The sequence below is a fragment of the Poecilia latipinna genome, unplaced genomic scaffold (genome assembly GCF_001443285.1).
Source record: "Poecilia latipinna isolate Pla-1442-1.1 unplaced genomic scaffold, P_latipinna-1.0 Scaffold1613, whole genome shotgun sequence".
NCBI lineage: Eukaryota > Metazoa > Chordata > Actinopteri > Cyprinodontiformes > Poeciliidae > Poecilia > Poecilia latipinna.
Window position 1 is genome coordinate 32,875 of NW_015114229.1, and position 27,746 is coordinate 60,620.

The 27,746-nt window shown below is 39.5% G+C and overlaps 3 protein-coding genes across 3 annotated transcripts in view; 2 read left to right on the top strand and 1 right to left on the bottom strand.

Moving 5' to 3' along the window:
• Positions 1-1,270: 1,270 nt before the first annotated feature.
• On the top strand, positions 1,271-5,913 carry LOC106963999 (uncharacterized). The gene is made up of 8 exons (XM_015059211.1): positions 1,271-1,859; positions 2,741-3,596; positions 4,361-4,431; positions 4,523-4,579; positions 4,682-4,880; positions 5,439-5,546; positions 5,655-5,719; positions 5,775-5,913. Exons 1-8 carry the CDS (start codon positions 1,843-1,845, stop codon positions 5,866-5,868), a joined length of 1,467 nt encoding a protein of 488 aa, XP_014914697.1. The 5' UTR covers positions 1,271-1,842; the 3' UTR covers positions 5,869-5,913.
• A 3,792-nt stretch (positions 5,914-9,705) lies between these two features.
• LOC106964000 (uncharacterized) lies at positions 9,706-12,569 on the top strand. The gene is made up of 2 exons (XM_015059212.1): positions 9,706-11,187; positions 11,801-12,569. Exons 1-2 carry the CDS (start codon positions 9,880-9,882, stop codon positions 12,176-12,178), a joined length of 1,686 nt encoding a protein of 561 aa, XP_014914698.1. The 5' UTR covers positions 9,706-9,879; the 3' UTR covers positions 12,179-12,569.
• A 4,365-nt stretch (positions 12,570-16,934) lies between these two features.
• Positions 16,935-27,746, bottom strand: part of tnfrsfa (tumor necrosis factor receptor superfamily, member a) — a 28,608-nt gene continuing 17,796 nt past the window's right edge. The window contains exons 3-10 of the mRNA XM_015059214.1: positions 27,437-27,568; positions 22,325-22,436; positions 21,384-21,517; positions 21,205-21,303; positions 21,079-21,125; positions 20,678-20,959; positions 18,829-18,865; positions 16,935-18,240 (exon numbers count right to left, since the gene is read on the bottom strand). Of these exons, the coding sequence (XP_014914700.1) occupies positions 17,939-18,240; positions 18,829-18,865; positions 20,678-20,959; positions 21,079-21,125; positions 21,205-21,303; positions 21,384-21,517; positions 22,325-22,436; positions 27,437-27,568 (1,145 nt within the window). The 3' untranslated portion in view covers positions 16,935-17,938. The remainder of the gene's footprint in view (positions 18,241-18,828; positions 18,866-20,677; positions 20,960-21,078; positions 21,126-21,204; positions 21,304-21,383; positions 21,518-22,324; positions 22,437-27,436; positions 27,569-27,746) is intronic.

Genomic DNA, 27,746 nt, shown 5'->3' on the forward strand with positions numbered 1-27,746 from the left:
TTTTTTTTTTTTTTTTTTTTTTTTGCAAAGAACAGTTGTCTAGTTTTAAAACGCGATTGTGTTTTCCTGACCGTGAGCAGAGCAGTACTTAATGTTAACAGACCATTTGTCGTCATCTGTCAGTACTTAAGCTGAACAGAGGTTAATGACAGTTGTATATTTGCACGTTTTGTTAAAGCTGTGAAACAAACCTCCTTGTTCACAAAGCGAATATTTGAAGCTAAGAACTCTTACCTGCTGTTTCAGTGAAGGTAGCAAAGACTAATGTGCAGCATTTGTCTTCCTCACCAGAGCCATTGGAGCGATACGGGCACAGTCTGATAATATGCAAACAGCATCACTGGGTCACATAATGCATCTGTTTTAGGAGGCTAAAAGCTCAACGTTTCACATCTAAGACGGGTTTTAAAATGAGGCTTTTTTTATCGAAAGTGAATGAAAGGATGATATGATTTAGTCAAAATGTACAGTAGTAAGACCATCTTGTGGTCTCAACTTTTTATTTGCATAGATAGCCCAGTTTTAACAGCGGTGAGTATTTTTGGAGAAAAAAAAACATTTATTTGACATCTTGGAAGAACACACTCTATAGTGCCAAAAATACATCTCGAGGATTCAAGGATTTTTTTATTTTTTTATTGTCATACCATCTTGAGAGTTTGTGGTGCGAAATTTGTACTCAGATCCCACATAAAGAAATCCACTACACTAAAAAAATATATATATAGATAAATAATTAAATAAAATAAATAACCAAATGAATAATAAAGTAATTTAAGTGATGTGTAAATAAGTTATGAGGAGAAGCTGCATTTGGTGCAGCTCGAGTTCAGCAGTCTGACGGCTGAAAGGAAGAAGCTGTTCCTGTTCCTCAGCCTGGTGGTTTTTGCTCTGGACGCTCCTCGGCCTCCTGCCTGAGGGCAGCGGCTGGAACAGCCTGTGTGCACTGGTGACGAACACCGCAGTAAACTCCTGAGGCAGTACGGCCGACATTTCACTGTCATAAGTTATATCGCCTCTGAGCAGCAGCTTTTAACCAGTCCACAGTTCGTACACCAACCTTCATTCACGTACCTACAGAGTTCTCCTCCCCGTGTTTTCCCTGACCGTTGGTCGCGGTCCGCTCGGAATAACTGAAGACCGTTGATCTGGAAGGCTGCGTCTGGCATGGTGCTGTTAAGCCAGGTTTCCGGTAGGCAAAGAACGGCACAGCCTTAGCTCTGTGCCTTAGATCTGGACATTGGCCAGCTGGGCCAACGCGCCGGTCTTGTTTCCTTTTGACCGTTGCTCCTTGCACTCTGCTGCGCCAGTCCGCTGATCTGAGCCGCTGTCTCCCAAGTGCGGATTTCAGCCTTGGTGATAAAACAGCCGTTCTGTCTCCAATCATGGCCCTCAGTTCGGCCGAGCTGTACTTCAGCCGTAAGGTTGTTGCTGAACTCTTTCCAAAAGCAGCCTCACAGATGTTAAAATAGGGCTTAACCTGGAGAAGCCGCTGCACATCTGTGCAACCATCTCAGTTAGAGGCACAAGACTGAAAAAATAGTAAGTCGGAGAAAACAACAACCAGAGGCCCTGCCATTGATTCTAAGCTTCTAATGTCACGGTTTGCTTCTTTTCTTAAGTATGTCCTGTTAAAGCTTCAAATCAAAACAAATTATGTTGGTTTCTGGAAGGGTTTGGAAACAGAGTGGCAGAAGATCCGAGTGACATGTTTCACTTTCACCATTTCTCTACAAGCCTTCATCGAGCAAACAGCTTTTTAGCCTCACAGCTCGAAGAAATCAGCAGAGAGACAAAACTGAAGAATATTTTAAGGAGGAGGTTAGAATAGAGGAGTTGACCATGTCCGAACACTTCAGGTCAGTATTCACAGGGACAGGGAGAGAGATTCTTTGTTGTTGTTTTGTAATTCTGTAACATCTAAATAACTTAACTGAATTCAATATAACAACGGGAAATTGTAGAGTTTAGTTTTTTCAACAATAGTCTCTAATTATGCAGAAAACAAACTCCTTAATATTAACATTATCAGGCAAGTTTAATAAAATCAGTAGCTAACTGTGGCTAAATGTTTCAGACATCACAAACGCTTCACTATAAGATATGATAAAACAGAAGACATGTTTATAGATGTGTTTTTAATAATGCATCACAAGTTTCATCACCAACAGTGGTTTCACATTTTATGGTGTCTTGCAAAATGATTTGTTCTCCTCAAACGTTTTCCACATGACAGCCACAAGTCTCTGAGCAGTTTCAAGAGACTTCATGTGACATTAACTTAGATCTGGACTTTGACTAGGTCATTCCAAAACATAAATATGTTTCAAAAATAAAGTACTACTTTGTAGTTGGACGTTTCTCAAAGGGGAAACCTCACCAGAGTTTGAAGCATTTTATGGTGTCTAGACGTAGATAGGTAGAAATTGGGTAAGTATTTCAGAGGATGAGCATAAATAATAATAATAATAATAATACTAATGATAATAATTAATTTTATTTGTTCCCCAGGGCAGCTTTAGAACCAGGGAAGGCGCGAACACCAAACTGAAAAATTTAACATATTTTTTTACTTTAACAGCTTACCATATATTTTATTTCAAAAGGTGGTTCTATACCTTAAAAAGAAAAAAAAAAAATTAAAAACAGTTTTTGGTGAATAATTTAAACATGATATATGATGCCTGCAGTGACTAAATTGTATGGTATTAAATGGCAGCTTTATATCTTCATATGTCAGGCCGAGTTCAGTGAAGCCCAGAGATTCGAGGAGCTCCGTCTCCTCCCAGGAGCTCACCGAGGAATTTAACAACGCCCTGCCAGAGAAGAAGGTGAAGTTTGACAACGACTGGAACTATATAGAAAAGTTTGTTGAGGAGGAGCTCAGCCCCTCTCCTTGTTTGTTACCGACGCTTCCTCTTCCTCCACAAGTCACGGAATCTCATGATTCTGAGATCTGGATGAGTTCAGGGAATAAGGAGGATCCAGAGAACTCTGTCTATGACAGCATCACCCTAACCCCAGCAACGAAGAAAGTGCTCAAAACCTGGGAGTTTGTAGATGGCCTTCTTAGGGAGAGTTTAAGGAGTGACAGAGATTCAGAGAACTCTGTCTCTAGTAAGAAGTTCAACGAAGAAATTAGCTCTACTTTGCAAGAGGAGTTTGAAAACAAAAACTGGAATAACGGGGACAATATGGAAGACCTTCTTAGGAAGAAGCAGCTCCTCCCTCTTCCTCCTCCTCCATTACTGACACCTTATACTTCTCCTGTCTGGCTTGCTCCACCACAGTCCCACACTAACACTCTACTGACTCAGGGTGGAGTTCAAGAGCACATGTTCAGGCTTCCACCTCCAACATTTACCCATCATGCTCCTCTTCATGTTCATCCACCTTTCATCCGTGCTCCACTAGGGGTCACCAGTAACACCAATGCTCCATTCAGTCTGGGAGCACAGCATGATCTCATGTTCAGGCCTCCACCTCCAACATTTTCCCATCATGCTCCTCCTTCTCCTCTTGTACTGCCTGCCATACAACAGATGATTATCCAGCCTCCTGCCCTGCCAGCAGGAGGCACTGAGAGTCAGGAACTGGTGAGTCAGTGACAGAGACTATGCCTTCCCTCAATAAATATGCTAATCAATTAAGTATTATTTCATAGTGCAACAGATAATTGTATAATTCTGTAAAATCTTTAACATCTGGATACAAGAACCTATTACAGCACTAGTTATTGTGAGTGGCGGGCACAGCTAATCAGAAAGTTTAGGTTAATTAACCACTAACTCGCTAAACAACAATCTTAGCTACAGCAAAGCTAAACCGCTAAAAACATAAAAAAAACCTCACGGTAACTAACGCTAAGCTGCTAACATAAAAAGTTAGCTGAAGAAAATGCTAAAACCGCATTATAATATTAGCTGAAGCTAATACCATTAAAACAACTGTCCTAACCATTAAGATCACTGTCTTAAAGGTTAGTCTGAATTGTTAACTAACCATTAAGATAACTGTCTTAGTCATAATTGTTAGCTAATAATTAAGACAACTTTTTCAATGGTTAGTCTGAATGATTAGCTAATCATTCAGACATCTAAAAATTGAGCCAACTCTCTTAATTGTTAGATGTTAATTGTTAGCTAACCATTCGGACAGCTCACAATTAAGACAGTTGTCTTAATGGTTAGACTGAATGGTTAGCGTTAGCTAACTGTTGGTTTGAGACTCGCAAACGGCAAAGTCCTTCATTTCTGATTTTGCTGCATGTTATCGGGTTTGTGGGGTCCAGTAACCTGGTGGGTGGATTTCAATCCCAGCAGCTGGTTGTAACACACTTATTTTGTGTTTTTACCTTCAGAATCTGCACAGTTTATCCATACGTTGTCGACCTCCAGATGGAGGCATCTGTTGTCTACCAATTGGAGTTCTGTAAGTAACACACATAAGACCAACAAAACTCTAAACCTGTGGAGCTTTTGTTTGTATGTTCACACAGTCATGTTACTGTGATTCTGTGCAGGAATGAAGAAACGCTGTACAACGCTGTTCATGCTCCTCTGAATGTCAACACCTCAAAGTACCTTTTTTAAAAATGGATTCCTTCTAATTGTTTTTTTATCTCTTGTGTCTCAGCTGATCAGATTTCTGTGATCTTCCTTGTTTTTTTCCCCCTCTGCTGTATGTTCACACACAGCAGTCTGTTGTCTGCCAACAACAGACACAACAGACGAGTTAGAGACCAGCGGGATGATGGCCGACCGTACGTTAAAAAGCCACCAAACGCCTTCATGCTTTTCCTGAAGGAGATTAGACCAAAGGTGGTGTCTGAGCTCAACATCAGCAGAAGTGTCATGGTGAATAGAGTTGTGGGAGAAATGGTGAGTCAGAACTTTCAGGAAATCTGCGTCCAGTTAGATAATTTAAGATCATGTTGATGTGGTTTTGTCCAGTCTACACTGAAAAAAAAGAGAACGGAGTTCCGACTTAAAAAACAAAACAAAAACAAAGTTACTTTTAAGTTACAAATTTAACTTAATTTATTTACATTTATTTAATATGACAATTTAATAAACGTAATTGCAACAAATTAACTGTAATTTCTTTTTTATCGGATCTCCCATTTTCTTTTTCCACTGCAAGTTCACCTTTGTTACAACTTAAAAAATCAAAAACAGGAAAGTAAAACTGCCACAAGTATTAATACTACTACTACTACTAATAAAAATACCATCTATTGATGAAAGTGAGGAAGTTCAACTTCATCCCTCATGAGCAGAGCAGAGTCTGAAACTAAATCAGTTTCAGACTGATTTAGTTTCCCATAAAAAAATGGGAAAAACTCAAGAAGCAAATAGTTTAATATTCCTGGTTGTGTGTGTTGCATGAGCTGGACTGGTCAGTGTCAGTACTGACATGGTTCCGTCTTGTTTCCACAGTGGAAATCTTTGCCAGTCGAGGTGAAGGCCAGATATTCTGAGAAGGCCAGACTGGAACAAAGGCTCCACCAGCAGCAACACCCTGGTTGGTCCACGGGTGATAACTATGTATGTGGAATCTGTTCAAACATGGTCGCATCACCAGCTTAATGCTGATAAAACACTGAGACCAGAATTAGATCCTTCCAACTGAAGTCTGATATATTTTACTTTTAGGGCAAGAAGAGGAAGAGGGTGAAAAATAAGACCTCAGAGCAGCAGCAGCAGCAGCAGCAGCAGCAGCAGCAGCAGCAGCAGCAGCAGCAGCAGCAGCAGCAGCAGCAGCAGCAGCAGCAGCATGGCCTGTAAGCTGATTTCTGTTCATCCCTGCATGTGTTCATACGATGAAGACATGAAATATATTCAAAGTGAGTCACTTTGGATAACATGACTGTCGGTTCTGTGGAGTTGAAATAAATGCATTTAATTAAACGCAGGGCCTCTTGAACATTTTCCAGTTTTCTCACACACTTAGATCTGACGGCCCTCTTAAGCATGAGCTGCTCACTCCACAAATCAAGCCTTTACGGAAGAGTGACAAGCAGAAAGCCGCTGTTGAAAGAAATTCATAAAGAATGCTGGTTACATTTTGCCACCAGCCATGTACAGGAAATCACAGACGTGCGCTGGTCGAATGTGACCAACATGTTCAATCCTACATGCATAATACTATAGGTGAAGAAAAACATATAGGTTTCCTCTAGCAAGATGGACAGGACAACAAAACTATGAGATAAACATGGCCCAGTCAAAGTCCAGACCTGGATAAAATTTAGAATCTGTAGCAAGAGTGACTGTTTACTAAAAAAAAAAAAATCTGGAAAAAAATTCAGTCTGTATCTATAGTTTCACTTGAAAAGAGCTTCCACAAAATGTTTTCATACAGGGGCTAAATATAAATGAACACTGTAATTTTTGCAGGGTTTTTTTTTATTTTGGTAAAAAGAAAGACATGTAAAGCAATAACTTAGTTTCTTTTCTCTTTACAGTTTGGCATTGTTTTGTGTTGCTCTATCATATTAAATCCCAAACGCAGTAAACTGAACATTGAGATTTTAATGTGACAAAACGTGGAAACGTTCAGGGCATGTGTCCCACTGTTTGAGAATCACTAAAACCCCAAAGCAGTCTTTTTACTCCTATTAAATATTCAAAAGATATTCAAAAGTCTCTTCATATACAGAGAATGTACTTTACAAAGTACAAACACAAGTTTTTCTTGAATTTTTCCTAACAGTCAGAAACCCCCCAATATTTTTTCTCGTTGAAAAAGCTCAAGTCTCCAGATTTCAAAAGTCTTTCAGTTTCAAACTATTTTTAACATCTAATTAGGAGTGTTGTCGTGTATAAAATGTGACATTTCATACATGAACACCTAAATAATTGTATTTGCTAGTTTTATCTCCCTCTAACCTTGTATTCTCTTTCTTTATAATTCATAAACCCTCCAAGGCCAGTCCCATTTCTCCGCTTAATCCCAGACTACACCTCAGAGTCGGAAAAACACCACCGAGGGCCCAAAGCAGAGATTGATTGAAGTTGTGTTATGACAATTATAGTGTTTTGTTTTGCATTTAAAAAGCCTGGTTTCATGATTTAATATCAATCCAACAAAGAAATTAACAATGTCACAGAAGGTGTTTTCCTTAAGCCTAAACACATAAGAGTAAAAAGATTGTTGAATGCAGGTTTATTTTTTTTTTTAGGAATTATTTGTTTGCAAGTGGGCCTCAGAGGTCCTCAGAAACAGATGCTGTTTGGAAGAAGAACAGCATCTTCTTGTACTCAAGAAGTACAACCTTCTATAAGAGCTGTCGTAATAAATCATACATAGGAGAATTTACTCCAACAGAGGCAAATTAATCTGCCAGTGAAACTATTCCTTTTCAGTGATCCATCAGGTCAGTGGCCCTCACCATACAAATGTGCTAATATTGAAAAAGACAATATTCCGCAATCCCAGTATTTCCATTAAACACTAGGGTTAGAAACGCAAAATCTAAAATGCGAAAGAGGTCACACATGAAGAGAGTTTGCTCAAATTATATATAAAACATAATCCTCCTATCACTTCCTCTTGTCTTCCTTGTCGTTTCCGCCATCAGTAACGTCCAGTTGATGATCACGTGAGGCTTGTGACGCTAAAAAAAAAAAGTCTATATCACAGTTTTGCTACATATGCCAATTTCGATAGAGCAGCAAAACCACGGCATACTTGGGCAAAAACCTTTCAGCAAAAAAAAACTTTTTCTTTTTTTTAAATTGCCGTGTTCTCATTAAGTAAATTCCAATTTCGCAATTCCAATTCGCAGCTGACTAACGTAGCTCTTGTGGTTCAATGGGTGAGAAACCTTTTGAGTGATGATACTATGCGTTTTCCTCATAATGAAACTTTTGTGCCCTGATATGGACAAAGTGCACAACAATAAGTTTTTATCTCTAAGGTTTAACACTTTTGAGTGCAGCAGGGTTTGCATACAGGCAAAGCAGGACGTCGTGGAACAGATAGAACCCGTGCGGAACGCCTGTACTCCTTCCCGGGACAATGAGGCTGTGGCTGCTGCTGGTCTCTCTGCTCCTCTCTGACCTGAGTCTCCTTGGAGACGGGGACTGGATTACGGACTACTTTTACTGGCCTTTGTGCAGAAAGCTGCTCCTCGGCAGACCCAGGGCACCCTCTGAAAAACTTCACACTGCGCACAGCTGTCCGTGCCTCCACAAGTACTGTGTGTATGTGGCTGAGCAACAGATGCAAAGGAGCCTATCTTTTTACTGGACACACAGACTCCATTATTCTAACCGGGAACCGGCAGGAATAATTCAGGGGATTCGTTTTCCAGCGCTGGTATGCTTTTTTTTTTTCCCCCTCCATACTATATTAATGATAATCTAATGCAATCTCCCATCTGATTATTAAACTGTTGGATATTGATGGCTTGGGTCTGCTGGTTCAGATGAGATGGCCACACTACTGCAAAGCAGCCAAGCATTCAACAAATTCCACTATCTATAATTGGGAAGGAGATAATAACTCATTTTGAGGCATTTTTCTATAATTCCAAGCTGATATCTGCAGAAACCTATGAAACTGAGTGGAATTTCAAAGGATATTTACCAAATGTCAAAAAAAAAAAAAAAAAAATAATAATAATAATAATAAAAAAATCATTTTTGCTCTTTTTCTAATACATATTTTCAGTCCAGTAGTGAACAGTAAAACTCTGGTACATTTGTTTAGTGGAGAAAAAAAAACCCTGAATGAAAAATGTATAATTTCATGAGATTTGATGTTTTTTTTTTGGTTTTTTTTATAATGTAACTGTTTGTGTTACATCTTAGCAAAGTGTTATGTTTATGTCATGCTATTGTTAGAATTCATCTGACTGGTAAATTAGATGTAATTTAACTCTGGTGTAAATGTAGAGCTGGTATGGTAGTGGCAGCATCATGCTGCGGGGATGTTTTCCTTCGCTCGGGAAAAAGAGGCTGGTCTGTAGGTAGATGTAGTCAGCAGTAGTTTCTAAAAAAAAACTACAAATTTTTGACTGAGGTTGATTCGGTGCAAATGCATGCCACACTTTTAAGATTTTTATTTGGAAAGAATAATGATGATAATAAAAAAAACATGTGTAAGTTTTCGTTTTGAAGTACTGCTTCATGTTGGTCAATCTCATAAAAGCCCCCTGAAAAACATTAGAGTTTTTAGTTACAATCTGTGACAAAAAGTAAAACAAAAGTGTATGAAAAGGGACAGTATTTTTTGAGAGAGAGAGAGAGAGAGAGAGAGAGAGAGAGAGAGAGAGAGAAAAACAACTAAAAACTAACTCATAGCCTTAAAGATGCACAGTGGAACAGGACCAAACTTTGGACATGTCTGCAACAAAACAAACTCAGGGGGTCAGAATTATTATTTTTTTTTTTTTACTGCATTTCGTTTTGCATTGAGAGTTCTGCATAAGTCAGAACTTTAATGAAGCAGAACCTTAATGCAATTTGGTTAAAAATAAGAAATATTCCACATTTCACACACATCCCAGAGTAGTGGGTTATACCCTGTGGAGGAAAATTCAGGCGACTGCCAAAGTCAAGATGGATTTTTCCTTTGGGAGCCATGACTGTTAGAAAATGTCAACTATATATATATATATATATATATATATATATATATATATATATATTAGCATGGAATAGGGTTGACTGCACAAGAAGCCCCCATGTGACTCTAAAATGGGGTCGATGTGGTTTTTAGCGATTTTGCAACTAATTTCTCCTTCTGTCATTTCAGGCTGTGGCTTCTGTAAATGGAGCAGGAAAACATTTTCCAGCATTTCTGGAAAAATCCAACCTTCTACCTGCCCTGCATGTTATAAATGAACCTATTAAGATTCCCATAGATGTAATTATGAACAGCCTCGATTTCCTGTCGCCCTGGTTGCGTCGGCCGTCCAGCCGCAACTTTCCATATTTCTTACTGGAGAAATCTGAGCTGTGTCGACAACTTATTCCTGATGCTGAGTTGCGGAAAATAGGATGCCACGCAGCAACGGCGCTGATTGTCGTCTGCAGCTCTGATGACAGAGAAGTGAAATCAGCAATGAGGATTAAGAAAACATGGGGAAAAGATGTTGCGGAGCCAAAAAACAGACAAAAAGACAGAATGTGGAAAGGAATGAACTTAAAGGAGCCTCTACAGTTAAAGATCCAGACACACAAAGATAATCTTTTAACTTTCAAAGAGGATTCTGCTTTGCAAAAAAGTCTTTGGGAACAACTTTCTTCAAAAGCCGCATCTCGTAGGGATGCAGATAGAGTTTACTTTCAGGGACAACCCCTGCTGGCCCCCAAAAAGAACAAAGGATCCATATATAGGTCACAGTATGCAATATGGCCAGCCGCGGATAATGATATTGAATATTTCAGGAAAAAGTTAAACACAAAAGAAGCCGAGCCGCACTCCCCGCAGGGAGGGAAGGAAGCGGAAAATCCAAGCGCAAACAGAGAAAAAAATGGAAACCAACAGATTTTAGCAAGCAGGTTACAAAACCAGCAGACACATCAAGCAAATTATGCAGAAACTGTGCCATCTAAAACAGACAAATCCAAATGTAAATGCCTCGTAGGGATAGGTAGCTTGTTTAAATTGTACCTAATAGACACACTGGAGATGACTGATATCAGATTAGCTAAAAAAGTATCAGAAGTTACTGTTGCTGTTAGAACCACCGAAGAGCCAAAAACAACAGCAGAGGAATCAGTGACACCAACGCCGCCTTCAGTCAAAGAGATCCAGACCGAAACTACAACAGCGAGGCCTCTGACCGAAGCAACCACGACGCAAATGGAGATCCAAGACACAACTGAAGTCTTCAGTCAAAGCAGCACAACTGACATCCAGCCCAGCGGAGACCAGAGATGGACTACGCTACCCGACACAGAACCTGAAACGGACTCTGAGCCAAGATTCAAGAAACATACAACGGCCAATGCACGAGCTACGTCTAATGTCCAGTTCTCTGGTCTCCGAATGAGAGACAATGGACAGGTAGTTGCAACGAAACATGGAGAGGATGCAGAGGACGATGAGAAAGGTTCTGAGAACTGGGCTGGAGAGGACAGAAAACCAGGTTTGGTCCATCATGGAGGAGAATCACAGACCTTTTCAAAAAGTTTAGAAGACATCCGAAAGGAGGATGGAGAAAAAGATATGAAGGTAAATGAAACATACAGTAAATACTCTGTTATTTCAAAAGAAACACTAATATATTGACGTCTAAACATTTCCACTCATTGGGGGAGAATAACTTTTTTTAAATGCGGGTGAACGCTAGAAATGAACATGTATTCAAAGTCAAGAAGAAAGTTACAACACCCTACTGACCCTTTGGCTAAGACGTTCCTGGTAGTCATCTTCCAGTTGCAGGGTTCAGTTCAGTTCAGTTTTTTTGGAGGACAAAATTAGATTCTGCCCAAGTAAGACCAAACTGTACCTGCCTATCAAACTTCACATTACATCTGTCGTGTTTTCACTTTTGCATCAGAGGGAAACGGAAAATGAAACAAAGCACACCTCAGTGTAACAGTGCTGAAAGCCAGAAGTGAAGAGATAAACACCAAGACAGCTGCCTAACTAGAGAGAAAACGATATAGTAGTCTTTGTGAGGGTCCTGTTTGTGTCAAGGGAGCATCCACAGTCTGAACGTTATAACAACATTCTGCCCTCTGGTGGACAGAAGAGAAAACACAAGCAAACCAGATCTGACGATGATCTGATGTTTATTAACAGCAGCAGCAGGGATTATTCTCATCATTTACCTTCTTCGCAGGCACCTGACGGCCCCGCCCCGCTCTGCAGAGGTCTGATCGACCGCACCGACGCCGGGTGGGCACACTGCCTGGAGAGACGGGGCGGACCCCGGTCCAATCCGCTCTCTGCATGGGAAACTGCAGATGTTACAAAGCTGCAGAAAGACCCATCAGGGGGAATTGGCCAAAACCCTCTCATCGGCGACGAAGAGGATCACTTCTATTATTTTGACGGAGTGCTGAAAAGGGTTCAGAATAATGTGCAGGTCTACCACAGAAGGCAAAGACGAAGAAGACGGAGCTTTAGAAGCAGAGGGGAAATAGAACGACATCGGGAGAATCTCCAGAGCTACATCCAGAGGCTTATTAAGAGGAACCAAGTCGATCACTTTACATGATTGTTGCACAAACCTTAAGACTTGAGGTTAAGAAAGGAAATACTCAACTACTGTTTTCCTTCTGAATGCGTTTCCTACAACAGCACCCCCTACAGGCCAGTTAATGAAATGCAAAAGTCAAGTCTGTTGAAATGGCATTTCCTCTTCATTAAACTGAGCAAACAAGGAGAGACAAAACAAAACTGAGGCGGCAGACATATTTAAACATGTTTATCTCCGATACGTGTCTAGAACAGATGGAGGATGGTGATCGTGACACTAAATAAGAGATAGCAGCTTGTCCGCATTAAAGAAAAAAAAATTATGTGCGTTTTCACTTAGATGTCATTATTTAAGATTAGCACATGACAGGTCTTGTGTTGACCAAAAATTAAACTACATTATTAAACTATTCACAAGCTTTGAACTTTTCTCACATTCCATCCCATTTCAACTTAAAGTTTCAGATTATTATTTCATTGGGATTTTATGTGGATTTTCAGTTTCTATCCAAGGAAACAGAGGGAAAGAGAAAGAGAGACATCAAAGTTTATCTTAAACCAATATGAAGATTCTGGGTTCCATAATAGCCTAATAATGTTATGTCCTGGAAAAAAAGCCTAGTTTTTTTTAAAAATTCAAAATTCAGTGTGTATGTTATTATCTCCTCCCCTGTAGCTCCAAACACAAACAGCGTCCTGGGAAAACGGAGACAAAATGGAAACTGGGCTGTGTTTTCTCTCAGAAGATTGTATATTTTGTCTGCAGTCGTTTCTGTTGGAAAATGCATTAAAAATTAATCTTCCAGCCCAACAAGAGGAATGAAAACAATGAGAAGAAAAAAAGAGAGAGAAAAAAAAAAGGACTGCTCGGTTCTTTCCTCAGCGCAGCGGCCGTGGAGCGAAGCACAATTGTTCCACAAATTCCGATTAAGCAGAAAACAATATTCAAATTTAAACAAAAAACAAAGAAACAATTCAGAACAGAATAGTTGTTTCTTTTTTCTTTGTGTATCGCCTATGTTTTAAGTGCTTCATCAAATGTTTTCTTTCTAAAGCGACATGCAAACGGCCGCATTGTCGTTTTATGATGTTTCATCTGCAGAAGTTGCCCGTTTTGTTTGATTTGAATGAAAATATTTTCTAAACATAAACATTGGATTTATTGTTTGGTTTTACCCCGTTAGAGCCACAGTCGTGCAGAGCTTTGGGAAAATTTACAACCCTGCAACATTTTTTTTTTATTACATTTTGTAACATTAATGTCTCTAAAAATATGTGTATTTTTTGTGATAAACAGGAAGTGGAGTGTATGAGTTTAAGTCATACACATTTAGAGGACAGCATTTCTGCTTATTCTCTTTTGCAAAGTAGCTCAAATGCATTAAAGCTAGCTGGAGAGCAAATTTAAAGAGTGATCTTCAAGTCCTAACACTGATTACAAATAACATTTCAGTCTGGACTTTGAGTAGGCCATTCTATTATATAAATATTACAGTAAAAGGGTCTGAATACAGACACATATCCTTTTTCTTCCACTTCCTATTTATATCCTGTTGAGGTTTGATTGCATAAAGTCCCATTAAAAAGAAGATAAAGTTGTTTTTTTTGTACAACTCTGGCAAAGCAGCAGTACTGTGGCCCTGACGTACACGATCCGAGTGTGGCCTAGAATTTCCAATTAGCATTCTGGCAATTTTTTCTGAAAACTCAAAATGTTTTCAATTAGCTCAGAAAGATGCCAGTACCTTTTTGTCCCCCCCACCCCACCCCCTTTTTTTTTTTTTTTTTTTTTTTTTTTTTTATTAAGTGAGTGCAGGAGTGGTCTGTTCTTAACCGCACGGTGGCTGGTGGGTTAGTTTGACCTTGTGTCCAATTACAAGGTCCTGTTAGAGGCTTTTATCTGTGAGACACGCACAGATGCAGCTCCGGGAAAATGAAATTTGGCTTCAAAGTTGAAAAGAATCCCATAAAACGAGTCGATGTCACCTGCTTTTCCTTTACAGAAACTATGAATGGGGTATAAAAAGCCTGGATTCCTTTGTTCTGATTAGTTTAAGGAAGTACTGAAAAATTTGCACATTCCCTGTTTCTGTAAGGTGATCCTTGACGGTAGGAGGTCAGGCTCAGAAATTGTTTGACTAAAAAATAAATCTATATAAAGGGGGCACAAAGGGGGGAGAATCTTCTCTTGTAAATGATTGTTGACATATCTTTGGTGATGAAGTGTAAATTTAAAATAAACATAAATAAACTTGTGTAGATGTTTACATAGCATGATATATTTAGCAATGTTTCAGAACAAAAACAACAAAGAACTATTTAAAGATTGGTGATCGGCCAAAGAACTGTAATCGCTGCACCCTCAATTATAACCACAAACTTTAGCACTTCTTTCCGATAGACCAAAACAAAATAGAACACAATTGTAAAGCGGAGGGAAGATTACACTTTTGTATATATTCTTCTTTAGGTCACCTAAACAAGCCCCCCCACCAAAAAAACCAATACAGCTCATGTATGAGCTTACCTTTATTTTAACATGAAGTCCAGGCACCTATCCTTTCCCCACAAATGTCTGTCACTCTGATGTAAAAATAATAAGTCCTCGTTTCCGTTTCATTTTCCTTTCATTTACTCAGCACCGCCCCCTATCAGTTAGGTACTGTACTGCGCATTTTCACTGCATATTAATGGCCGATCGTGAAGACCAAGTATGCCACACACATTCATTAAATACATTAGATGGATTGTTGAACGTCAGTAGAATATGTGTAACTAAACAAGTATATTGGCGATATTAAGAGAACAGCAATGAGCATGCGCCAACTGCCTGCCTTCATTCACTTTGTGTGACACAGCGCCACCAGAGGCGAGGCACAGCACTGCACTGCCTCGCCCCGGTCTTCTTTCTGTATTTCAATAGGCAATGCGTAAATTCAGCAATTTTGACCACACAAATGATATTACAAATAAAAACGAATTTAGAGAAAAATAAATGGACAAATGGATTTTCTCTCATCACTGTTTTCATCCATTTTACTTCTAATACACCCATTTAACTTGCAAGGATTAAGCAAGTCTGGAGGTAATTAAGAAAGCAAGAGAAAACAGCTCAGACTAGCCTCTAAAATTCTCACGTATAAAGGGATTGTTGAATGAAGCTATAAATAGCTCCAAGATGGATGAAACTAAATGCATGTTGTTCAGAGAAAGAACTATAAAAAGGCAGGAACAGACTCGAATATCATGAGGTTTACCGACTTAAACCTGATGTTTGTTTACAGACATCCTGCATCCGATCTGACTGATGGGCCATCTGTAGATGTGAAAAAATGTCCAAAACACGAGACGCTTTAATTGCAGTAAAGCATAAGAGGACTTCCGAGAAGTCTATAAAGTGGTGTGATTTTACACGTTTCTTTTAATTAAGAACCAGTCTGAGATATTTCTGTAATTACCAAATAGTGAAGGCTGATTTAAACTCTTACCCGACCATGCGGTAATTAGGAGCATCTGCAACCTTCTATTTAACAGAACACACCAAGAATGCCACTAAGAGACAAGATAATTGGTAGAGCTGTGAAAGCATTAACATCTGTGAATCCTGAAAAAAACAAAAACAAACAAACAAAAAAAAACAAGCAACCGGTGATACTTTTTCCAGAGAAGCAGCAATTAAAACACTCATTTTACATTTACAACTGTACGAAACATTTATTTGAACTTAATGTAAAAACAGCTTTGTTGTATTTACATCACTTTGTATTTAAAGATCCATGACAACCAAACAGTAACTTGGTGGGTGGGGGGGGATGGCTTAACGGTAATCTGGCAATTACAGAACTTAATGGAAATTAACTGAACAGCTTAGACTTGCACTAAAAGCATATAAAAACTGAGATATTAAAATCTACAGACACACACACGATGTGGTATGGAGTAAACAAAAGAATTGAATCATTTTCCCTACTCTGCTGCATCAGGCCAACAGGAGAATTCAGTTGAAAAATGGATGCAACAGACACGGAAAAATAAACCAGGACGGGCGTGTAGAGTAACTAGAAACGGATGCAGGCTGCAGTTTCATGGTTTTGTCAATAGATGGCAGTGCCAGCACTGTAGCATCACTCATCAGAAAACAATACATAACTCTAAATCTGTGCTTTTTACATAACAGTATGCAGGGGGAAAAAAAAGGGCATAAACAAGAAAAGACAAACAAAAACAATCAACATGTTTCTGGTTGATGAGCAGTTCCATAACTCATTATATTCACTTTGATTTCTAAATCCATCTGCATATTTTAAATACATTTCTAAGGCTTGTGGATGCACATGCATGTATCCACGTAGGGTGAGTTTTTAAAACACAAAATCTGAGCTTCTTTTTATATCCAGAAAAGATTTCCTTCATCTTGCGTCACCAGGAAACGCCGTGTAACCTGCCCCCGTCTCGTGGACTCGGACGACGGGTTACGCGTTCAGTCGGTTAGCCAAAAACGGGTTGAACGTCCGAAGTTAATCAAAAATTTAATTCGTCGAGATACATTCTGCTTAAGGCATCATTGAAACCTCCGCTCTGTCAATCAACTGAACCTTGCTGATGTTAAAAAAAAAAAAAGACACACGGATCACACTTTATGTGCAACGCTGGATTGTCGTTCTGAGCCTAGTCTGACAAGCAGGAAGAGAAAATAAAATAAAAATAATAATAAAAAAAATGCTACATTTTTTTTGTCGTTTTTGAACGTGGAAGGATTTGATCTCAGTCGTTTCTTTTTTTTTTTTGCCCTGCAGGGACGTCACAACGACCGTGTGTTTTTCCAGGGTTGTTTTTGGCAATGGTATAAATAATCACAGATAATAATCATCTCAATAAATATGACAATAAATAGAATGACCTCTGAACTTCTCCAGGTCGCCACGGAAACGTCGAGGCGACCATGCTCCGATTAGAAACGTCCTGTAAATTCCTTCTACAGTGTTTGAAAGTGAGAACACTGAACACACAAAGACCGTGGACACAACTAGAACACACTTTGAGGAACATGATGAAGCTGTAGGGAAAAAAAACAAAAACAAAACAATGATGAAGAGGTAAATACGTCATTAGTAGGGATGGATATTAGTATTTGTGAATGTTTTCCACCATTAGAGAAGAAAAGTATTCATGGACTGATATTAGCAGTGAGGATTGAATCTACAGAACACATTGAAACTTGACCTGTTTTCAGTTCTACATGTGCCACCAGGTATCAGTGCATCGAACAGGCACGGTATTAGCAGCACATGCCATGCCGCTCCTACAAACCAGTGTATATTATCCTCGTCTCCCCCCGCCCCCTGTTCTCCGGCCGGTAGTGTCTCGTGACTTGGGTGGGACACGGCTGGAGACTTCTGTGCTTTCAGTGTCTGGCCTCTTCACCGACAGCCGAGAACATCCAAATGTGTCAGAACGCAACAGTTGAAGCCTTTCGGGCTTTCATCGAAAGCATATTTGAACGTTTTTGTTTTTTTGTTTGCTTCAGCATTTGGCGAGTAGTCAACAACTGATCGGTGTGTCTTGACTTTCCCCTTTTTTTATGCGTTGTTTTTGGGTTTTTTTGTTGTCGTTTTTTTTTTTTGTTTGTTTTTAAAAGAAAAACTACTGGCTTTTTAAAGCATGGCTGGACAGCCACAAAAAAAGGAGGTAAGCCTTGTTCTGTGAGGCACGGCGTTCTACCGACGGCGGCTGTAGTTTGTTCCGGTGGCGAGTAGCGTTGGCGTTCGCGTCGTTAGCTTCAGGGGGTGTCGGCGTGCTTGTAGTAGCCTCGCCTCAAGGCGGCGTGGGCGATGCACTCGGCCGAGCGCCGCTGGTCCATGCTCAGCAGCGCCTTCAGCAGGTCGTTGATGTCGGCCTTCAGCCCCTGCCTCTGCATCCAGTTCTTCAGCAGTTCGTACACCTTGTCGCCAGGGGCGCCGCTCTCGGCGATCCGAATGTGGTTGTCGCTGATGCCGATCAGTCGGAAGAACTTGTTGTGGATCCGCACGTCCAGGTATTCGTCGAACAAGTCGAAGCTCTTCCTCAGGGACTTCTCCGACCCTACGCAATCAGAGCAAAACAAACACTAGTCAACACTGCGGCAGAACACTGTGGTTTGTGTGACATTAAAATGTGGTTAATGACCTGAAACATGACAAATAAAACTAAATAAATAAATCTTTAAGTGGGCAAATGGTTTCCATTATAACTGAATGCGACACCAGAACAGCATTTCGTGCTCACTTACAATAGCTTGGTATTATTAGAAGTGAAATTCTCCATATCCACATCATAAGTTAACTCTCTTGTCTGCTACATACAGGCAGAGTAGTTAAATGCATTTCCCTTTGAAGGATGTCAATTTAAAACAATCAATGCAAGATCAAACTCTAAGATATGTCCTCTTCAATTCAGTAGGAGAAACGGCAGCAGAAAGAAAGAAAAAAAAGCTGAATGTTTCAAAAGCCCTGCAGGCTCAGATCAGGCCTGACTATCATGAGATCAGCAGTCTATCAAGCACTAAAGTGGGAGATCTTGCGGAGATGTCGGCTTTCTTGACTTCTCCGCGATCTGGCATAGGTTGCTGTGCTGCGCTGTTTTTTTTTGTGTTGGTGCAAAACAACAGGAAACAATGGAGATCCGTCTTACCAAGCAGTGGCAGCAATCGATGTCCAAGAGGGTCATCCTGTAGAAAGATGAAAAAGAAGAATGTTATAAGAAAAGAAGTGGAGAAAACATAGAATGCAAAAGTGTTTAAAGGGTTTTTTTTATTTATTTATTTTTATTTTTTAGCATTTTGCTACTTTACAATCACAAACTTCCAAGCATATTGTTGTTTATTTTTTTTAAAGATTGATTTAATGTAAAGTAGAACAACACAGAAGCGGAATACGTTGTACAAAATTACAAAATGAGGCGTCCATTTCTTTTGGTTCCTCTACGTTTGCTGTGGCTGTTAATGTTTCAGTTTTGTAAATCATAACTTCTATCAATTTTGTGTTTTTTTCTATCAATTTGGAACATATTTAAGTTAGTTCGGAACCAAAATCTGTGACTCATATTTTTGGATTTGGTAACTTTTAGACCCTCCCGTTAATTTTTTTTGGGGGGGGCGAGGGGGAGGTAGGGTGGAGATGTTTACCAAAAGTTTGTAGGTTTTTAAAATGATATTTTTTAACCACTTTTTAAACCTGTACAGGTCACATTAAGTTTCATTTTCACCCATGTTGTAAGAAATTTTTAGTTAGTATTTTGTTTTTGATTTTCTAGAAACATCATGGCATTTATTTTTCAAACAACCAGGTTGACAGTGCATTCCAGAAACAAGCCACCTGTTGCCACCCACGCCATTTTCTTGGAATAATTTTAGGCTTTGGAGCTCAGAAGGCCGTGACAACTTTGATACATCTAACTAAAAGAAAAGACTAATTCTCTCCACGTCCGATGAGTCAGTTTGGGAGTTTTCTCCACATCTTTGTGGACTGAAAATGTTCCAAACTTGGGACACTGTTTCACAACCCGAACCTGCTTTAAATGTCCCCAGCACTGAGTCCCTGACCTGCTCGCCTTTTGTTCACTAATGTTCTCCACCAAACCTCTGAGGCCCTAACAGAGTAGCTGGATTTACAGAGGAGAAATTACAGCCAGATGAACTAAATATACTGATTGTGTAGCTTTTAAAGAAAACTGGATTGTGCTGGATTTTATTTATAGCAAGAGAGAGAGATGCACCGATCCAATATCAATATCTGTATCGGTCCCGATATTTAAATAAAAAAAAAAATCTAGATTGGATATTGGTGACAATGTGTTTGATACAAAACTGCAGATCTAGTCAGTCTGATTCTATGCTTTTTCCTCTGAGCGACATCGTGCTTCATTATTTATTTTACATTATATTTAAGATTCCTAATTGCTCTTTCTGAACCATTTGAAAGGTTTGTTGCAGTCGAGTTTTTACATGTTTGACCAAGACAGTCAACCTTTCTTGTCAGTTTCAGTTTCTTTGTTATTTACTTTACATTGGCCGTTACACTGCTAACTGCACTGGCTGAACAAATTCACGTTGTTTTTACGTTTCACCAAGCTTGTGAAGCTGTTGGTTATGTGCTGGAGCAGAGTTATCAAATAAATGTGTAATTCTGTACATTTATGTCTGTGTTCAGGAAAAAATATATATATTTTAAGTCAACTATTTTTACACTGTGTTTCTGCATCAGCCAGCAGTAAATCTCAGGTATCGGTGCCGGAAGTGCAGAAAAAGTTGATCTGTGCATCCCCAAGTATGACTGGCTGAACACAAACTCCTGCCAGACAGGTTCATTTGTACAAAAACGTTTAAATGCATCCTTTTCGGTCTGCTTCACAAATAATGCACTACACTGTGATGGTCTGTTGCACAAAATCCCAATAAAGTACTTTGAGGTTTTGGGTTGTCACGTGACGCCTGCTGATTTGCATTAAATAAGAGAAAGATGTTTGATTCTGCTGCTCTCACCGTGTCTGCAGGCAGCTGCCTGAAGCCGGCGGGGCTGTGGTGCGGGGTGCTGCCAGGGGAGGCGGCGGTGGGCAGCGCCGACAGGCTGGTCTGAGACGAGCTGGTGGTGTTGGGCAAACTGTCGCCCAGTCCGCGGTCCTCGTCCTCCAGAGGCGGGCAGGCCTTGGTCATCACGGGTTGCGTCTCCTGCAGCAGGGGCCGCGACTCCGGGCGGGGCTCCTGTCCCTCCAGGCCCGCGTTCTGGTTGTTCTGCTTCTCCTCCGCAGTGGCTCCACTCTCATCCTAACCGAGAAGGAAGGGAAAAAAATAAAATAAAATAAAAAATTTAGGTGAATGTTGGTTTTATTTAATGTTATCTGGACGTACATAAAAAAAAAAAAGTAAGATCGGATGGAACTTACAATGGGAATCTTTACGATTTCACTCGATTCACAAGAGCTTTTTAACCCTGTTGAAAGCAAGAAAATCGTGTTAGAAAAAAAAATTAGCTAAATGTTGTTGGGCTATAAAATGCAGCACAGACTTACATGTTACGTCGCACGAGTGCTGTTTCCGCAGGAACCAAAAAATAACGGCGAAAATGACGATGACCATGATGCAGATCAAGACCATTAATACAAGAAACCCTGGAAGAGATCGTTTCGGATGAGACAAATTCCCGTCTGGGCGGCGATTAACGTTCCAACACAGGATGTGTGAAACTTACAGGTGTTTGTCGGCGGGTCGGGAACCGGAGGAGACCGAGGCGTTACCGTCTCGGTTGGGGACGGGTCTCGTTTTCGGCACACCGTATTGGAAAAGGGCGTGCAGCTCTTCACCTCCTCCTCACCGGCTTTGCACCTGTAATGTAGTAGAAGTGGAGCAAATGCAATGAGAATCACATCAAGATAAATTATTCTCTGATACTTCTGAAGGTGACCCGTCACTAATCTAATTAGCAGTCTTGAATATTATCCACTCTGTAATTATATTTGTGTGTATTCTTCACTCTTCTAATACGCATTTGTTTTTTCACAAATAGTCTTGAAAAACTGTTAATCCTACACAGATATTAACTTCCAGGTGGAGTTATTAGGTGGCTTCTGAAGTGAATTGGTTGCCATGGATTTTATCGTCAGACTTTTAGCCAATTTTATAAAAAGCATCTTAAACTCATGTAATAGGTGTCTGGTTTCTGAGCACATGATCAGCTCCATACTCTCTGTTTATTAAAATAACCTCCACAGCATGATACTGCCACCACCATGTACTACTGTGGTGGAGATTGTGTTGTCACGGTGATGTGGAGCTGGTTTTGCAATCTCTCTTTCGGGCTCAGATTTCATCTTGAGCCACATGGCACCCATTTACTAATCAAGTGTCGCTATATGTGATTTCATTTAGGGGTCTCTTATCACAGGGGGGTGATTATAAAAAGCACAGCAGCAAGTTTAGTTTTTTTTTTTTTTTTTTTTTTTACAAAGCCATTTAGGAACTACTTCAGGTTCTTTGAACGCATAAAATCCCAAAGAAAAACAAAAACGTTTGTGCTTGTAAAGTGACAAAAAGTGGAAAAGTTCAATACGTACAAATACTTTACAAGGTACTGTAATCTATACATGAAGGGCTAAAAAGTGACAAAGCTGTAAATGTTTGAGCAGCACTCACTTGGCACAGCGTTTGCAGACCTCACAGGCCTGGTCAGGAACGCAGAAGGTGCCGGGCTTGCACTGGCACTTGGTGTCCGCTGTGATTGTGCAGGGAGTGATTACTCTTTCGTCTGTAGGGAAAAAAATGGTAAAACGTTGTGAAAAAATTTTAAAACCTCCAACTCCAAATCAAATTGGTCATGTGAGTGTGTGTGACCTCTGCTTTAGTCAACTATGTCTAACCTGTTGATGCATGTTCAGGATTCAATGAGAAAAGAGTAACAGAGAAACCTTTGTTGGATTTTCTGAGCACATTTTTTTTTCTTTTTTAGCTAATTTATAGCCAGTTTGTAACCGTGCTGTGACTTTTTCCATAAACGGATAAGCGTGACAATTAGGTTTCCTTCTTTCTGCTCACTTTAGCAGGAGTATGAGAAACTTTGTGACTTTGGGAACATAAACGACAGCAGCTGCAGCTTTTTTAAACGGGTTACGTGAAAATTCTGGAAACAATAATAAAAAAAAAGTTCACCTCTATTAACCCCCAGCTTCAGTAAATAAGACGGCCGTGCCTGCAAATTAAAAAAAAAATCTATGCCAGAGCAGTGTGTGAAATCTGTAATCTTTCCATACCTTTACAGGAATTTTCTCTCATTATTAATTGAAACAAAGTTAAAACACGGCCTTTTTGTCAGTTTTTTCTCGTTCCTCAACACTATTTCTCTAATATCTGGCCTTTTGTCCTGCCGTTAGCAATCAGGCTTGTGATTACACTAACTAGCTTGCCAATATTCCAGCTGCAAGAGCATGTTGGCTTTAAAAAGACAGAATACGGTCCGTTTCACCTGAACAGCCGCAGAAGCAAATTGTTGAACAGTAAACATGTTGTTTTTGAGCGTGTTCTTGTCAGAGTGAAACACAGACTCCTTACGGTCACGCAGAGAACACAACCACTGTTTTGTGACTCACTCCAAAACCGCCGCTCATGGGATAGCCAATGTCTTTCACTGTTATCGTTTGGGTAATGTATAATAATAAAAATGAAATTACTCTGCACCAAAGCAGAACAGTCGCCGGTTTTGTTCCACTGCATTTCTCAAGGCATATAGGCCTTAAAGGACTGCGGGGAAAATGTCATTTACTGCATGGCTATTAAGTGCTGAGGCACTTAAGCCCTCCAGCATCTGATAAATTGTGGGAGCCACAAACTTTTGGAAAACAAAAACTGATTAAACATGGAAAAAAAAACAAACAAAACAGGAATGCTAACAGTTTTTGTGGCTTCATGGTAATGAAATGCATTGCAAACATTTCTTAATAAAAAAAAAAAAAGCAGCAGACTGTCAATTTATGATTCCTTCTGGTCTGTAAAAAGAAAACGCTCTACTGGTAAGCTACGTCAAAGTGACGTTAAAAAAAAGAAAGAAAAACGTGTTGGTGTGGAAATTAGTCTTAATACACCACCGAAAAATGTTTCTTCATACGGATTCATTGTTTTTTTTAATGCTTTGCTTATACTGACTGATACAGTGGAAAAAATTACAACAAAAAAACAGAAAGTTGCAAAAACAACTTGGACTGACTAATTACTTTGGCACAGCACAGAAGCAAGCTAAAAAAAAAAAGATGATAGGTCATAGAAAAAAAAAACCCCACCATTATTATTAGGAACCAATTTTGTGAGTTTTCAGAACTGAACCATTTTGCACTGTGTACTTATTTTGCTGTTTTTCAGCACTGTAAAAAAATAAAAAAAATCTCAGGTACAATTTAATTTATGGATGTTATTTTGTAAAAACTTTTGGTCGATTCCGACTGTGACTGTGGGTAGAGTCGCCGTTTTGCAAACCAAAACTTGTGGGTTTGATGTGCCTCTGGGCAGGGCACTGAATCCCAGGTTGTCTACAGATTTGCATATCATCTATGAATGTGTGTGGATGTTTGAGCACAAAATAAATATACTATACAAACACATTTGTAGCTGTTCCAATATGGATTTCTCAAGCAATTTGTATCAGAAGGAAACTTGTATATTCATATTCCATAAACGTTTTCCACAGTTTGTGATACCAAAAACAGTGCAACTAGAATTAAACTACGCTCAGGTGACCTTTGAAAATAACTGAGATTTATTTAGGGGTATGACAGTAAAGAGGGGGAATTTTCCTGTAAAAATATTACGTTAAATATTCTCAATTTATTCCAGTTGTCAAAGTAGTCCTTAGCCACAAAACAACATTGGAGGAGGAATATGGTTTTCTAATCCATTTAAGTTTTCTGACAACATTTCTACGGTTTGAAGCCCTTTTTCATAAAATGCCAGAGAACGTTCCGGTATTGCCAGCGTTTGGACCGGAGTCACTCTCCGCTCGCTCCTTAACGACGGGACAGCCGAGTTCTTGGTGTGGAAACGAGGAGGACGGCGGCCATTGCTGCTTTTAAAGTCATGCTTTTTTTGGGAAAGTAAACTTGTTCCACTAAAAGTCTGGAGCGGTGCGTCATGACCCCTGATTTCAGAAACCCGAGGTCCATCACATAAAAAAATAAAATAAAATAAAAGTAATAATAATAAAAAGAAAACTCTATGAAGTTTGTGATTTTAACTTTACGACGAGTGGAAGAGTACCAGGGGTGTGTGTGCGTGTGTGTGTTTAGAGGAATGAACACACAGACGTACTGAGCTAAGGAGTCACAATCAGATGGAACAGTGAGGTCAGCTGAAATTCACAGCTCCAGCCCCGACATTGTTTGTGAATTTAGTCATAACTGTTTGCCTTCTCCCTAATGTGATCAAGCTATAATTCAGGTTTCGTTGTGCTCTATTGTTTTGTTGTTTAAAACCAGCGGAGGACCTTTACACTCAGTGCTTTGTTTCCTTCCCTGAACCACACAGGCTGGAGTTTTTCCAATAGAAATGTGTCATGGAGGAGACAGATTGATGGACGTCAGCTTGGTGATGTGATGCTTAAATACAACAAACGAGCTCATGAGCTAAAAACATGATTACCAGCTTGGTAAAAATCAATAAATAAAACGCAAAGCTGAAGTTGCAGCGCAGTCACCGACTAAGGAGTCCAGTTACATTAAACCGTCACGAACGCTAAGCCGCGCGAGTCTGTCTTATAGAATCAGGTTGATGCACCAAAAGCAACTTTTCTCCTGTTTTTTATTATTATTTTAATTGACCGATTTCAACTGAGGTCTGAAATATTACATGGTTTGATGGACTGGCACTAACTACAAAATACACTAAAGCAAAGTTCATTCATGTGACACCATAAATGATTCATTAAATCAACAGCAGCTCCCAACAGGAAGTTCTTAAGTGTTTCACATCGCAGCGTGGTTCAGAATAAGTGCAAGCACTCCACAAAGCAATGCGGGACTTAAAAGTTTAAACTTTACTTTTTTGGGTTTTTTTTAGTGTCACAAGATTATGAAAGGCATTAAAAAGATCTGGGGTGAAAAACAAAACAAACCCCAATACTTAACCTTAAAAGTAAAATAAGTGAGAACAAAACACAACCTATGTAACAGTATTCTCTTTTCTGTGGCTGCTGCCTTTCATCGGACACAAAGACGCCCAGTATGGGGGTGGACAATGACGCGCAGCCACACCCAGTTCAGCCAGGTAAGACGGACACACAGGCAAAACCTTCCCGAGACAAGTAACACGCTCGCATTCAGGCCGGGAAACAAAAACAACAAAGACACGCCCTGCTGCCCTGTGTAACATCATAAGATCCCATTTTCAGCTGTGGACGTGAAAGGCGCAGGCCACAGACAAAGAGCTATCAGCTTTCCTAAAACAATACATCTTTGACAAGCAGGATCTTTAGAACACTCTGTGGTTATCTGATTTTTTTTTTTTTTCTAAAAAAAGGCAAAGGATTAAATGGAGGGGAGATTCAGATAGGTGTCAGTTCTTTTATTTATTTATTTTTTGTTTCCCCGCCACGTTTTAAGGCACACTGGGATTCTGGAGATAGTTGCTCACAGAAAAAGGGAAATATGGTAAAAAAACAAACAAACAAACAAAAAAAAAAAAAAACAAAAAAAAACAATGCTTAGTCTTATTTAGTGCCTGAATGGAAATTTAAATAAGATAAGAAAATCCAACGAAATAATTTAGATGTTTAAAGAAATCATCTGATGACCTGAAGCAAATCTATGCACAGTTAAAAAATTCTGTTTAGTTTTTTTAGACAATATTCCTTTCTGGCAAAAGTTGACAAAGCATTTTAGAGTGGAAAGTATTTTGCAGATTATCATGTCAGATTTTCATTGAGGGGAAGATGCTAGTCTGGTTTATCCATTAGTGTCTGAAAACATTTTTGATTTATAAATGTTGGTAGCCTTTAGGGGATTAGCACAAAGAGAGCTGCATACAATTAGAGATGCTAAACATGCTAACAGCTAATCCAAGATCCTAATCAAACATTTTGTCAATGTTTTTACATAACAAAACTGTTATCCATGTTCTCCTTTGTGACCCTTGTTGCTTCTCTTCCTGATATGAATTGTAAAAAAATGCACTGATTTGAAAACTCGGGTCAATATCAATATCCGATATTAATATTGCCGTTATTGCTGATAACCAATATTATTTATATTGTATACATGTCCTTACTCCTTTAAGACCATAAAAAGTTTAACTTAACTGCTTAAGTTAATCACCCTACAATTCTGCACTGCATCGCTGTCATATCACCCAACAAATGAAACACCCTCCTCTCCCAATGCAAATACACATAAGACAATAATATGGAAATAAACAATGGTTATTATTGACCCAGTTTTACTTAACGAACAGATACTGACACCGGCCAATTGTGCTATAAATTATGGACTGATTGCATCATGGCAAGGAGACTGAAAAAAATATTTTGACTGCTGTTTGCTAAAATTAGTCCTGACAGGTTTTTTTCTGCTAAGTTAGCAACATCAGCTAGCTACAAAGCTTAGAACTATGACCAATTTAAAAAAATAATTATGACCAATTAATCTGACTTTTTCCTCCTTTGACTAATTTGAAGATACACATTTTAATCCTTGGTAAATAAAAAGTTATATTCCACTGACCGATTAATAATCAATGATACATTGGTAAAGAAACGGAGAACTTGGTTACCTGGGCGACAGTGTGTACAGGGCAGACAGCGACTCATCCCATTTGGATGCTCGGTGTACGTCTGCCCGTGTTCACAGGACACGCAGGTTCCTTCCTCCAGATCAGCTTCACAGGGCTTCTGCACAAACGTTCCTGCAAATGAAATAAGAAAACAATCAGACCACAACTCATCACACCACAAATATAACTTAATTAAATGTCTTGTCCTGTGAATAACAGCTCCATTATGCAGATGCGCTTCCTGTTGAAACAGGTCACACCGCAGCAATATATTCCAGAGACAACCCTAAGGTAAAGCGAAGCTAAACAG

Bases quoted from the DNA above. Each gene is read 5' to 3' on its own strand.
- LOC106963999 (XM_015059211.1), top strand. The intron at 3,597-4,360 runs GTGAGTCAGTGA...TTTTACCTTCAG, and splicing joins GCACTGAGAGTCAGGAACTG to AATCTGCACAGTTTATCCAT. The intron at 5,547-5,654 runs GTATGTGGAATC...TTTTACTTTTAG, and splicing joins GGTCCACGGGTGATAACTAT to GGCAAGAAGAGGAAGAGGGT.
- LOC106964000 (XM_015059212.1), top strand. From the start codon at position 9,880: ATGAACAGCCTCGATTTCCTGTCGCCCTGGTTGCGTCGGCCGTCCAGC. The intron at 11,188-11,800 runs GTAAATGAAACA...CCTTCTTCGCAG, and splicing joins ATGGAGAAAAAGATATGAAG to GCACCTGACGGCCCCGCCCC.